The sequence below is a fragment of the Cavia porcellus genome, unplaced genomic scaffold, assembly GCF_034190915.1.
Source record: "Cavia porcellus strain 051 isolate PalLab524CR breed Dunkin Hartley unplaced genomic scaffold, mCavPor4.1 scaffold_11, whole genome shotgun sequence".
Taxonomy (NCBI): domain Eukaryota; kingdom Metazoa; phylum Chordata; class Mammalia; order Rodentia; family Caviidae; genus Cavia; species Cavia porcellus.
This window is the reverse complement of record NW_026947494.1, coordinates 45,477,432-45,491,991: the sequence shown is the minus strand read 5'-3', so window position 1 is coordinate 45,491,991 and position 14,560 is coordinate 45,477,432. Positions and strand designations below refer to the sequence as shown.

General features: G+C 34.4%; 1 protein-coding gene across 6 annotated transcripts in view; it reads right to left on the bottom strand.

Moving 5' to 3' along the window:
* The window catches only part of Map3k1 (mitogen-activated protein kinase kinase kinase 1), a 68,160-nt gene that overhangs the window by 16,923 nt on the left and 36,677 nt on the right, over positions 1-14,560 (bottom strand). For all 6 annotated transcript variants that reach the window (XR_010050490.1, XM_063258188.1, XM_063258187.1 and 3 more), the window contains exons 2-8: positions 11,786-11,936; positions 9,876-10,076; positions 6,866-7,066; positions 6,396-6,512; positions 6,003-6,151; positions 697-818; positions 11-92 (exon numbers count right to left, since the gene is read on the bottom strand). Coding sequence is in view for 5 of the 6 variants with exons in the window: in XM_063258184.1 (XP_063114254.1) it covers positions 11-92; positions 697-818; positions 6,003-6,151; positions 6,396-6,512; positions 6,866-7,066; positions 9,876-10,076; positions 11,786-11,936 (1,023 nt within the window). In the remaining variant the exon portion in view is untranslated. The remainder of the gene's footprint in view (positions 1-10; positions 93-696; positions 819-6,002; positions 6,152-6,395; positions 6,513-6,865; positions 7,067-9,875; positions 10,077-11,785; positions 11,937-14,560) is intronic.

Here is a 14,560-nt window from a genome sequence, read left to right as displayed (position 1 = left end):
AAACAACTACCTGTAGAAATCATGGGATCTCCACTTAGACCTACAAAGAGGACATATTAAAGGTTCTCTGTTTCTTCTACATTCTTCTGCCCCTGTAAAATTAAAGAAAAAAATCTTACAAAATTGTAAATGTTTAACATTAAACACAAATATGTCATAATTGCTTGCAATGGTTAGCATTTACATGGAAGAACCTTAAACAATAATTTGATATTTATCTGAAAGCAGACAAACTGTATGTTCAGTTTTTCTGCCTGTACTTTTTTCAATCGATACTGTATTTTATTGGTTATAAGATGCACTTTACTATCTGTTTAAGTGTTCTTTCCCACCTGATTACCTAGTAAGGTCACTTCCAGGCTTGCTTTGCTGCTCCCCTCTCTGTAAAGCTTTGCACAGGTGTTCACCTCCTCGCCATGAATACATCCAGGCAGGAAGTCTTTCTAACTTTGTGTGTTCCTTTCATTTCCATGTGAATCATACTAAGCTATATTGTCTTTGCTCACACAGAGCATCTCCTAATAGATCCCAAACTCCAATTTGTTGAAAACATATGGCTTACACAACAGACTTGTCCCCTGCTCTCACCAATATCCTCACAAACCATGCTACAACTCTTCCTCCAAAACAAACAAACAAACAAACAGGCATGGAGCAACTATATTGAATAGCACAGGGCAAAAAGGAGCCACCTACAGATGGACATGCAGTGGTGGTGCAGCTTGTTCCTGCAGCCATCTTCACACACTGTAAGACTTTCTTCATCAAGCATACCCAGTAAGCATATAGGACACATCTGTTCCTCTTCATCTTTTATGCTACAAGAAAGGAAAGGCAAAGTACTAAATAAAAAGAGAACATAAAACAGAATACCATATGCTAATTAGAATTACAAAGTTTCTTTAGAATATGAATACATTAAGTAGAAATTCTTGTTTAAGAAGATCTTCAAGCAACTGTTTGAGGAGTATTTCTCTTAATATATAGTAATTTCAAATCAGATTCACATACATGTGTATTTATAGGTTGTGCATCTAAGTTAATCTGTTCTTACTATGAATACAATGCAAAGCATGAACTGAAATCTACAAAAAAGCATATGTATCCCTAAAAGTGTGTCACTGTATCTTTTGAATAAGGTGTGAGTTATGGATGAGCACACTGTGTGGCACCAGTTTCAAGATTTCACCTACTGGGAACTTAGAATTCAATTATTCCACATCCTAAATTTGGATTGGTGGCAGTACAAACTGGTCCAACTTTCTTAGAAACAATCTAAAACACCTAACACATTTTAAACGTGTATGACCATTCTCCAAGAATTTCTCCTAGAAATAGATAAAAATAAAATTATATGAATGTGAATGTTTGCTGAAGTTTATTTTATATAATGAAAAAAATAAAAAATACCAAATGTACATCAGAAGGTAACTTAAAAATTATGGTACACTAGAACTAGGAATCTTGGGAAAGGAATGAAGAGATCCATAATGATGTTCACAAAATATTATAAGGTGAAAAAACCCACAAATAACATGCTAGATTCCTAATAAGTACAAAATGATCCCACTTATGACACAATATGACAACTGCAATAGAAAGGGGGCAATTTTATTGTACATATTTGAAAATTCTTGATATAAAAGGTGCATCTCAAAACTCATAAAAATACAAATAATTCAATAGGAAATGGACAAGAGGAAAAAGACAAATTAAAAAAAAATAATAGCTAATAAACATGAAAATAGGTTATTAAATTAATGAAACCAGTGCTTGCTTTAGCAACACATATACTAAATTAATGAAATCACCCCTATTTTGGAGGAGGTACATTCTGATTTGCAAAAACTAAACAGTGTAGTTAATGCAACCCTGATGAGGTAGAAAAACAAGTTTTCTCATATATTTGTGATGGGAACAGAACCTCAAATTTCTAGAAGGTAATTTTGTTAGTAATCTTTAAAATACTAAATGCATAGACCCATGACCAAAATATTCTACTTTCTAGGCTGCTATCTTACAGAAATATAAATATGCAAACAAAAATAGAAAAAAATTATTGCATTTAATAGACAAACAAAAAACTAAAGGTACACTTAGTATCCATTAAGTAAGGCAATGGCAAAGCTGTGGTATATCAATAATCTTATACAGCCATTAAAAAAAAAAGAGGTATGTGTGTTTGTACTGACTTGGGAAAATGCTATTGATGTATAAAGTAAAAATAAAAGCAAGTTGCACTAGATTTCTAGAAGGCTGAGGCAGAAAGAAAGTCTGACGCTTGTCTGGTCAACTTGACAACTTAGTGAGATTGTCTCAAAATTAAAAATGAAAAAAGAGCTGGGGGTGTAGCTCAGTGCAAAGGCTCTGTGTTCAGTCCCTTGTGCCGCAAAAAAGCAAGCTGTAGAAGGTAGCATGACTTTATATTTGTTTAAAAAAGATGAGAAGTATTTGTGGGTGTGCTTAAGTACGATATGCAAGAAGATTTTTATTTCCTTGTTTTCATAATTTTATGTAACTTTTAAAAGCTACATTACACTGTTAACAACAGTTATTTTTGTAGTCAGACTAGAGATTATACTTTTCTATTTTATAAGTGTTTCTGTTTGAACTTGTTTTTAGAATTAATAATATTCCATTTCAACCTAAACACAAGGCCCCTTGAGAGTTGCTCAAAGTCATAAAGTCAGTCTGTGACAGACCTATCATTAGACTTTTACTTGAGAAGAATATGGCATAGCCTACCTACTCTTGCAAAATGAAAAGTCTCTGCTAAGTTGAGGCTTTCTCCTAGGTCCACTACTGTACTTCTATGAATTGAAGCCATAATTTTGAAAGATAGGGCTGAGTAATTAACACCAAAATAACCAATTCCTCAAGTGCACAGGAAACTTCCCAAAAGCTGAACAGGCCAGCAAAGTCATGTAACTGTGAGGCAAAAGGATGCTCACTAATCTCTTTTCATTCCTATTAACCTGCTCCACCTGAGTTCATCATTGTGCATTTACTACAAGTGCAGAAAAGCTGTGAAAGTAAGTGTGCATTAGGATCAAAATGATTAATAGCAACATTACAGAAATAACTGACATAACAATGTATAAAAATATCAATGACAAAATATCCAAGGTCAACCAATTTTTTTCAAATAGAATTACACCAAAATTAGCTTAAAAGACAAAAAACATAGTCCCATAGTTTAGTCAAATTGCAAGTGCAATTAATTATTTATGTGGTCAGTGTGTTTTGAGACAGGGTCTTGCAATGTAATTAAGGTTTGCCTTGAACTCACTATATCCGTCAGGTTAGCCTCGAACAGTGATCTTCCTGCCTCAGTCTCCTGAATGCTGAGATTATAGATGTGTTACGTGTTTATTATTTATATGCTTTTTTGACAAATGTATGTATATATATCATACTGAGTCCCATGTTTTTTCCATCTACATATTTTATAACATCATTCAGATGGTTTCACACTGAAAAAAATTTTATTATAAAATTCTGTCATTAAATGCTTCATATAACATTTTTTTCTTTTGCAGTAGTATATATAACATACAATTTACAATCATAATCATTTTTAAGAGTACGATTTAGTAATTCAATACATTCACTTTGTACAACCATCACTACCACTATTCTCCAGAATTCTTTTTCATCTTGTGAAACTAAAATGATTTAACCATTAAATAGTAAAGCCCATCTTCTCCTTGCCCTCTGGCAATACCATTCTACATTTTGTCTCTGTGACTTTGACTAAATATCTGACTAGAATCATGTAGTATTTGTCTTTTTGTGTCTGCCTTATTTCAATGAGCCTAATGTCCTCAGAGCTCATTCACGTTTATCATATATCAGAATTTCCTTTCTCTTTATGGCTGAATAACATTCTATTTTATGTATTTCATAGTTTATCCTTTGATGGACACTTGGGTTACTTTTACCACTCAGTATGTGATTTTTAATGTAAGTATACTTTTCCACTGACTAGTATTCACTTAATGTTGCTATTTGACCTGTTTTCTTATTTTTACATTTTGCAACACCACTATAAACAGCTTTGTACAGCTCTTTTGACACTTCAGATTTTCATTCTGGTAGTTTGTTTCAGAAGTAAAAATCTCTCGAGTACAGACACTAGCAGACTGCAAAGGGAACAACTGATTTTGTACCCCACTTTTGTAAAGAAAGTGTTACTGAAACCCAATCATTGTTGTTCATTTACATGTTATCTATTTACTAACTTTTGGTAAGTATAGAGCAACACTACATTTAAGTGAAGTCACATTCACAGCATGGGCATACTTTATTCTTTTGCTGTTAGTTTAAGCTGTTCCCAATGTTTCTCCATGTAAAGGGTGATCAAAAAAGATGTTTAAGAAAAAACTAACAAATCTATAAATAAAAACGGTAACTTTTTTAAAAAATGAGCTTTTTTTTGCCTTTATTAGATTAACTAAACATGTTTGTTAGCACCTTAAAATTCTTTGTGAAAATTCTCTTCATTCTTTTTGTTCATTTATATACTGAGATCCTAGGTTCCTCTTTCCATTTTTTCCCCCTAAAGTTCTGTTAATTATTTTTAAGTGTTTTCAGTTTGTTCTAATTCTATTTTTTATTGTTTCTGAAATGCTGAAAATTTTTATGTGATCAGATCTCTAGCTAAATGTCCTTTGTGTTTGCTTGACTTTAGCCTTTAGACATAAAAATATGTGATAATATGAAACAAAAATCTTCATGGTATAATATCAATTTATCACAATTTAACTTTGTGATTTTTCCCCCATGGGTATATCAGCCCAGACACATACTAAAATAACCTCAAATTATGGCCAATTCATATTAGAAGTTATCCTTTATCTTGAAACTCTGTCTTAATTTTGGCTCTCTTGTTTTAAACATTTGTTATTTTTCTTCAAAGTATCAATCCAAAGGAGAATGGCCTAAGTTTAAGACAGGATGTTTGAGAAATAAAGCTTGATTTAAAAAAATTCTATTTAAAAGACATTAAGGCTAAGAAAAAGAGCCCTGGAAGAGGGGAGTCAAGATACACAGGTTCTGGTCATGCCCTTGGTCAGTATCTTCTGGCCTCACTCACTGTCGACCTGAGTAAACTATCTCTCCCCCTCACAGGGCCTCTGTCATGTATTATCACTTCAGCATTCTTCAGCAATCCTGAGGCAGTTACAATGCTTAGATGGCTGATGGGATGAAGATGGATTTAACTAGTCAGACCAGTGCTTCGCAAAGGAGTCCCTTGGAAACATGCAGGAGGGACCCTCTCTACTTTTTGCAGTAATTATTAAAACTAACAAAATAATCACAGAATAGAAAGAAAACTCACATGAATTATTATAATACTACAGACTTGGAAAATTTACACATTTGTCATTTTGGGCTACATGTTCATCTTATCAGCAACTAGGAAATGGAAACTTTTGAGAAGCACTGTAGCTTTTAAACAGTAACTGTAATTAACAGCTACTGTACTTCTTAATTAAAATGGTTAGTCTATCAATTTGGAATATGTGCACAGTTTCACAGGTAAAATACTATACAAAGAATTTTGAAAATATGAAAGAAATAGTGAGATTATATAATTTAAAACAATGGCTTATATACAATTTATCTACAAATATTTCCTTCCATCATGCAGCACCCTAGCTCCACTATCTGTTCAACAGTGATGAAACCTACCTTGACTGTTAGAAGAACTGAATGGGACAACATATAAGGCACTTGGCATAAAATAACAACAAGTAGACAGTTGGTGCTTCCTTTACCTCTGCAACCTGATTTTTGTTTACTAATGTGTCATTTTGCAACGTTGTAAGCTCTATACTGCAGGCTCTGGGATAAAATATCTTCAGATGACCTTTAACATTCTTTACATTTTAACATGAAAGCCAAGATTCAATAATTAAATCATTTTACAGCACCTTAGCAAGTATATGAAAATTAAAAAGTAACAGTAGTTAATGTTTAACTCCTTAAAAAGTACTAACCTGTTTTCTGAACTAGATGTAGAAGTACTAGATGATGACAATGTATGAGGATTTGACATGCGTGAAACAAACTTCTGGATGGTGTTACGAGATGGAGCTTTGATTCTCGAGCTACGCCTACTGTGGTATTTCTGGAACAAACTCTCAACCTGACATTGGAAAAAGACAGTAATAATAATATTTGTGCCAAAATTATGCATATGAAGAGTTCTAGCGGTTGAATTATTCATCTTGTGTCTGCAAGTTTTTCATAAAGCTGATTTAAGAGCTTCAAAAACAAGAACATATCAAAATTATCACCATTTTTATTTAGTGCTCATGAAAGAATTTCAGCAAGCTACTATAAAAATTTCTTGACAATTTTACTTTAAAGTATTTATTTTAAAAAATCACCTCAAAATTCTTTAAAGTCTTTCTCCACAACATTGGGTCTGAAGGTTCTAGCTGAAACACCCGGAGCATAACAAATAACAGATGAATACAAAATGTTCCACGGCCACAGCTGCAGTTCTGAAGAATTAAAAGAAAACCCGTGACTTAATAAATCTGTGGTTCTATTAGAATTTCTAACTTTATCACATTTTAATATTTTGAAGTATATTTATCTATTACTACATATTCTTCATTCTCCTCACCTATAAAAATGTCTACAAATACTTTTATGAATTAATTTTTGAAGGTATTCAGTTACACTGAAAACCTTAAATACATTTAAAAAATGTTTATGAGCCAAAAATACATTTTAAACTCACTTTTATTTTCACTAAAGTTAATTAGCTGATCTCAGTTTAAGAACCTTTACAGTATGTAACTCTGAGTTAGTAAGATGGATTAATAGAATACAGTACAGTGATGAGCACTACCTGTGGCCCAATAAACACCCGGTACTTATTGTCTGGGCTATCTCCCCCGATCAGGAAGGAGTTGGGTCCTATCTGCTGCAGTAAGTACAGTCTCGCCCGCATCACTTTGTTCACACGGCGGCTTGTTTCCTCAGGGCTGTACGGTGAGAAGCCATCTGGCGAAGGAGCTCTCCGGGGTGGTGTGATTCTGCCGCTCTGAAACTTCACAACAGGTATTTCATTAGGTAAGGGTCTTGCTTCGCCATAAGGAATAAATATAATAGGAATATAATATATAAGGAACGAATAATAATAGTAATAATAAAAGGTTATGCCAGACAGCCATGTGGCAGATTATATGCTGAAAAAAATGCCTCAATGAAACAAACTCAGTTAAAATACTGTTGTCTGCTATATTCATCTCAGGCAAACTTAAAAATCTCAGTTATTCTTCTAATTATGATAAATCTCTTGTTGATACAGACAACCATACGGTCATTTTACAAATTATTCTACAAATGTTTGAGGTGTTTTTAAAAAGTATTGTATTAACCAAAATTAAAAACATATAACAAGTCAACATCACAAGCAGGTAGCATGACTGTATCTAGTGGTAAAAAAAATAAATATATAGTCTTGGCTTCTATTTAATGTTTTATTAAATACCTTCTGTAACTGTCACTATAATCATTACCATGCAACTCCTTTCAAGGTACACTATATGTACAGACTCTTCTTTGATTAAAATATCTCAATGGAGAGGCAAAACCTCTTGTAGTTTTATTATCTCTATCATTTTTATTATGCTTTACTGATTTTAATAGAGCTTGGTCGTTCCCTCAATATTCTGTGGAATTCTGGTTGTTTGGAATGCCTCACTGAATAGTTAAAAATAATAAATGTTGGCAAGAATATGAAGCAAAGGGAACTTTCTGGTGGTGTGTAAAATGCTTTGAGAAACACTGTAGTAGTTCCTCAAAATGTAAAACATATCACCGAGGAATTCTACTGCTAAGAATAAACCCAAGAGAAATGAAAACAGGTTCAACAGCCAAAAAGAAGAAACAGCCCAACTGATATAAAGTGTGGATCACATCCATAACAAAAAGTATTATTCTACAGTTGAAAATGAAGATGTATACTGTAGTGTGAACCTTGAAAACATACTACAAAGAGAAAGAAGCCAGTCACAAAAGACTGCCCATAAATTTACATGAACTGTCCAGAACAGGCAAATACATAGAGAAAAAACAAACAACAACAACAAAAACAAAAAAAAGATTAGTGATTGCTAGGGCTGGGGATACTGCTGTTAAAAAGTAAACTTCAAACAGAACAAATTTAGTTTATTTGAGCAAAGAATGATTCATCAATAACGCAGCACTCAAAACCATAAGGTCAGTGAGCTCTAATTTAGTAGTATGAACTGCCATCTTTCATAGGTTGAAAATACAGTTAAAAAAAAAAAAACGCTGAAATGAGGATTTTGCTTTATCTGGGCATGTGTGATAGGTGGTCCCTACTTACATACCTAATTGGCTGTTTGTGACTGGCCAAAACTCAGTTTGGTTTCCAGGTATAGAAACAACTTCAGGCTAATGACCTTCTGCTTATTTTGCTTTAAAAGTAGAGTTGCTGGGGCTGTGTGTATGAGAAAATGCAATTCTATTTATACTTCTGGTACACTTTTACTCTGATGGCCTCCTGAACCACCTCCCAGTATTTATAGACTTGAGTGTCCCTTTCTACTTCACACAACTGGATTTACGCCATCTAACTGGCTTTGGGCAATGAGGATTAGCACATGTGATGTCAATGGAGGTTTATGTTGGGACTTGCCCCTTTCAGACACTTCTGTTGAACTCCAACCTCTGTGCTATCAGGAAGAGATGCCATCAGGTCCCGACTGTTCTCATAGTCTAGGTGAAACTATGCACATGAGTGAAAAAGCAGCAATGGATATTCTAGCATCAGCAGACGCCATGGGAAGCAAAAATCAGCTGCCACTGCTGAGCCCCATCCAGTCTACAAATTCATGAGCTATGATGGTTACTAGTTAGAAATAAAAAAAAAATAAGCCTTTTGAAGGATTTACGTCCTTTGACAACTCCAGACTTGAGGAAAACCAAAGTTCCCCTTGTATCACCATTTCTACAGCTTTCCCATTTATTCACTGGCTCTTCAATGTGATGAAGTGTTTTAACAAGCACTTCTACCTTTAGAAATCTCAGGATACTACCACTCATCTTTTTGTAGATTTCTTTGATGTGTGGGTTAGTATAGAAAACAGCTGAATGTTACAAGGGCAAGTGTTCAGTAAGATTTGAAACAATATAAAACTTTGGGCTTTGGGCAATGAGGATTAGCACATGTAATGTCAAACTTAATATAAAAATTCATCAGTATTTCTTTGTCAAAAGTGTTCTTTTCCTTTTTGTCTCACTACGAAGTTCAGGTTGGTCTTGAACTTATTTTGTAATTCAGGCTGGCCTTGAATTTGTTGCAGTGACCCTCCTGTCTCGTCTCCTGTCTCGTCTCCTAAGTGCTGGGATTACAAGTGTGCACTACCATGCCTGGAAAAGCACCCTTAAATGAAAATAATTTGTCTTTTTCTTTCCTTTTCCTTTAATGGCTAACATACAGCAACAAAGATTACAAATTCTACTGCAATAGTCTTATTTTAGATGAAAGCACTAGCCGCTTTGCCACCACTGAAATTATCAATGCAATGAAAGATGAACTGATATATCAGTTTTATTACAAAACTAGGTTGACTTAAGGGCTCCTAGAAAGGATCTCATGAACCAGTCAACCCCCTTTTTTCTCACCCTATACATTTAGACCAGTGGTGGCAGATCTATGGCAATCGTATCAGAGCCACCTGCTTATTAGTTTGAAAGTTCTCAACAGTTTGCTACTACTGACAGATCATCCTTTGAAAATCATTGCTTTAGCAGATGGCCAAGCAATCTTTTGTATCATATGAGTCAAAAATGACACAAATAACATACTGGTCCAAGCATTAACTTACGGGTACTGGGGAAACTCTCTTTCTCCTTACTCCTGGAGATTCTGATTTCACTGTGCGACCTGACGGGGAGTTCCCAGGAGATGGGCTCCGCCGGCCTTTGGGGGCTGCAGAAGCAGTGCTGGCCAGGCTGTCTCCTTGACACTCGGTTGCCAAGCTGCTCATTTCAGGTCCATCTCCTTTGATAGGGATTGGCTTTACCACCTGAATAAAAAGTATTCCAGATTTTTGAGTAGTTAAAAATATAAAAGATAAACAATTAATTGTACATCACAGATCAGAATAACTTAATGAGTTATTATTAAATGCTAAATAAATATACCAAACAATGTTTCATTTGGTATTACTTCTAAGCCATTAATGTTAAAAACTATTTTTTATCTAATAAATATCAAAGTTAATTACTAGTTAAAAATGATCCCATACAAAATTTTAGACATATCTCTTAGTTCATTTAATATTCAAAATCAACAAAAGTTATTAAACAAATGTGAAAAATAAGTACTTTTAACTTCAACAGTTAATTCATTCAATGATATTGAAAATCTCCTATTTTTCTGAAAAATGCAGGGCCTTGAAAATATTGAGAATAATTTTAAATAATCAAGTAGTCTGACGAATGTAAAACTATGTTGCTATTTCTTTAAACAATGTTATTTCAGAACAGTTTAGACATGCATCTCAGACAGCTAAAAGAAGCTACATGTTTAACACCAATCTCTCAAGAATACATGCAGTTAGTTTATAAGATCTGTCTTTTTTTTTAAAACATAACATTAGGATTTTCAGACTGAATTCTGCCATGAACCAAAGAAGGCCAAACTCTGCAGCCTTAGTATGGGTGAAACTCAGCAGACCTTTCTGTCCCATGGCCACTTGATATGTCACCAACTCTGTCTGATCTTTCTGCACCCTGTGCCGCGCTATTCTCCCTTTAGTCCCCGTGGACACTACAGTAGCCAAAAAAGCAGGTATGCAAACGACAATCAGATTTACTTTGCAGCATGCTGTGGGCTAAAATGAGAATCTGTGGGTAGGATATATATAGCAAACTGCAGTTTAGCTTGCAGTGGTATTCAAAGCCGCAGTGGCTATGAGCTCAAAGACTAAGTGGATCCTTAAACAGAGAAAAGGCTGTGCCAGACTTCTAATGGCAGAGTTGATGGGAATGTTGTCACTGTATTGTCCTAAAGGCAGCCACTAGCCACAAATGGTTATTGGAGTTTGAAATGCAGCTAGTGCAACTGAGGAGCTAAATTTTTACTTTATCTAATTTAAATTTAAACAAATAGGTACATGGGATGAATGCAGAGTTAGATGATCTTTTTGCAAGGGTATACTTTATGCCCTTGTCAAAGTTCAAATCCTATGCTGCCATCCCTGCTGTGAAAGAAAAAAACAAAGTAATGTGCTACTATGAGGTAGTACTTGTGGAAAGGAACATAGCATTTCTACCTTTCTTAGCACAGGAATCTAATCTAGGGTTTCTTTTGGCAAATCTCATAAAATTTTCATTTATCTTAAACAGCATGGTTCTATTTATTTTTTCACTTTCATGGAAGATCTTTGGAATTAAGATTCTTGGACTCTATCTTACAGATTAGAACATCTAAAACAAATTGGAAAAATGGCTTTTTTTTTTTAGAACTTAAAAGAACAGTATAAAACTTTTAATAAAAGGATTTTAGATACTGACAGTAGGGGGCAGTGTGGCTTCAAGCATTTAGCTTTCTACCAAATATCTAAATTTCTATAATTAAACTGCTTACTGAGCATGGTTTTAATTGATTTGTTTCAAGTGGGTAGAATAGCTAAAATAAGGAAGAAGAAAAGGTACAAAGCAATCTAATTATGCTTAGTTTTTCATTTGTCCCTACGCTTTCTTCCTTGGAGAGGTAACCCCAGCCACTCACCACAGGGCCTCTCCTGTTTCGCCTTTCCAACCACTCATGCTTCCAAGCTGGCATACATGTTGCCTTTAGTTTCTCCCTGATCATTCGTTCTTCCGGGCGGTCGTCCATCTTGTGCAACCCTTTAAGAGTTTCTTTACTCTCCATCTCACGACTAAAATGGAGGCAGAAATAAGGAAAATGAGAGATTTATATACAAGAAATAATTTTTAAGAAGAAATAGAACAATATGGTTGTTTCACACTTCCAACAGAAACTCCAAATGATTTAAGCATGGCATGAAAAACATTGTAAAGTACAAATGTTTTGTTGAACTAAGTAGGTAGTGCTGAATGTTGCTGGTAAGATGAGTTATAAAAGAAAGGTTCTATTTAGAAGTTGCAGGCTTCTTCATGCTATGAATGCAGATTTTAGGACAGTTCCTAAAGGACAGTTCCTAAGATAGATCTCAAGCATTAAATACTACATTAAGAAATACATTCAACAATAAGACTGAAGTTTCTAATTCTACCACCCTAACATACATATACAACAGACAAATACTGATAAGCCTTTAATACCCTTTATCCTAGAATTTCTAACAATTTATGTCAATACAGTTACAATCTAGCAACTATACTCATTTTGTAAAAATGAACCAAATAAGTATTTCATAATCTAGGTGAAATTTAACTAGCTCTTTTATGATCCTGAAATAATTTTTCAAAGCTTAAATAATTAAATTTGTTTTCTTGGAACGAATTTGTAATAAAGCACTTACAAAGTCTAAATGTAAAACACCATTCTCAGGAAAATCACTAATCTCAAAATATACTACTATCAATACATACACGCATATATACACACTTACACACAGCACACCATTTCAAACCTGATTTATAAGGAAACAAGTTCAAGCAACTGCACTCTCAGAGAACTATTTTTTAAATACTTAGCTAACTTTAGTAATTTGGGAAGTCTATAAAGCTACAGAACAGTGATTTTTCTATATTGATAGGAAAAGGAACTATTAAAGGAAATAACAGAGATAACTTCAAGTTTACTACGAAGTCAAATTCAAACTACCCTAGGAATTTTTCAGTTAAATCTTATCTTCAGAGAACCAGCAAAAAAAATCAAATTAAAATAGGCATAGAAAGGGAATGCTTAAGTGGTTTCAATGAAGCATGAATACTGTGGGGAAATGCAAGTGCTCAAAGGTTTGCCATCAGTGGAGATAGTTTTAGGAACACAAAGAGTACAAAACATTTGACCTGAGTCTTGCAAATAGGCATTAAAATCATACAGTAAAATATTACTGCTACACAGAAAATCTGTCACATTGAAGGAATAAGAAATGGGAAACGTTTTTTAAAAAAATCCAATGGCATTTTCCCTTATGCTTTGACTAAAACCCAAAATTGGCACACTCTCAGCTCAATTCCTGGTCCAGGCCCATTCCACACCTTTCTGCGTCTTTCTTGCCTCAGGAACACCAGCATCACTCTGCAGAAGGCTTCTACTGTGTAGGCTTCTTCACTACTTTCTGCCTCATTAATTTTTAACCTACTGTTTAGGTTTCCTCAGCCTCCTCAAATGACTTTCCAGTCTCAATCAGGGATTCCCAATTCTGTTCTTTTATAGCACTTTTCCTTCAAAGTGCTCGCTTAGATTTGCAAATCATCCCTCCTCCCTGACCAACTGTAAGCTCCACGAAGACAGGGACTATGAGTCTTACCCAGCTACAGTCAACAACTCAACCTCTAAACATGTATGGCTCACAAGAGGTATTAACACATACATTAAATGAATGACAATCCACTAACATCTTTGAGAGGCCTAAGGACCTTCCTATCTTTAAATTTAATGACTGCTAAGATTTTTAACTGGATATCCCCCAGAGCCTCACACACTCAGAGCGCAGGGCTTTTTGGAAAGTGACTAGATTGTGGGGGCAGTATAGTGAACTTGCTGTGAGGAGGTAGGGGTCTGGTCATAACAGGTGGATTACTGGGGGCATGACTTGGAAGGATATATCTTTTTTGCCAGCTTCTTTCAGCCTCTGCTTCCTGGCCTGCATGAACTATGCAGCTTTTTCTCTACATGCTCCTCTACTATACCATCCTGCCAGCCAATTATGGTTTGAAATGTGAGCAGCTGAGCTGTGGGTTCTTTAAAAGTTGGAGATTTTGTACCAGGGATAAAGAAAGTGATTAAAATAATAACTACTTATGTTCTTTAGTTAATTAGAACTAAAATTATAATTTAAATATTATTCAATAGAATTCCTAAGGTAATTTGCAAATATTTGCAAGTATTTTTTCTAGTTTTTTCATATCATTAATTCTTCATTAATGTATTTTTCACATTTTAATATTAGAAATCCGACTTAAGAAATCAAATCTACTTTTGTCTTTGAAACGGAAATCAAACTGGAAAGAAAATCAAGTTTTTCTCATATATCTGTCTTGTTTTCCTATAATCCTAAAGTAATCTTCATAGATCAGAAAAGGTATGCTTTTTATTTTTATCAGACATTTGTACATATATATGTCTATATATGTGATTTGACTACTTTGGAAGCAAATACAAGCTAAGCCATCTCTGTTCCCTGCAACCTGAAGGAACCTATAGTACTGGTTCTGCACAATGCCTGGGAGACAGAAGATAGTAACACACAAAAAAACAGAATGCTGACAAGTCCACTAACATTTTAAAAGTTATTTCTTAAGTGGCTTATCTTTAGCATGGAAATATGTTAGCCAGCAACTAGCGACAGGAAGAAGTAACTGCAAGACT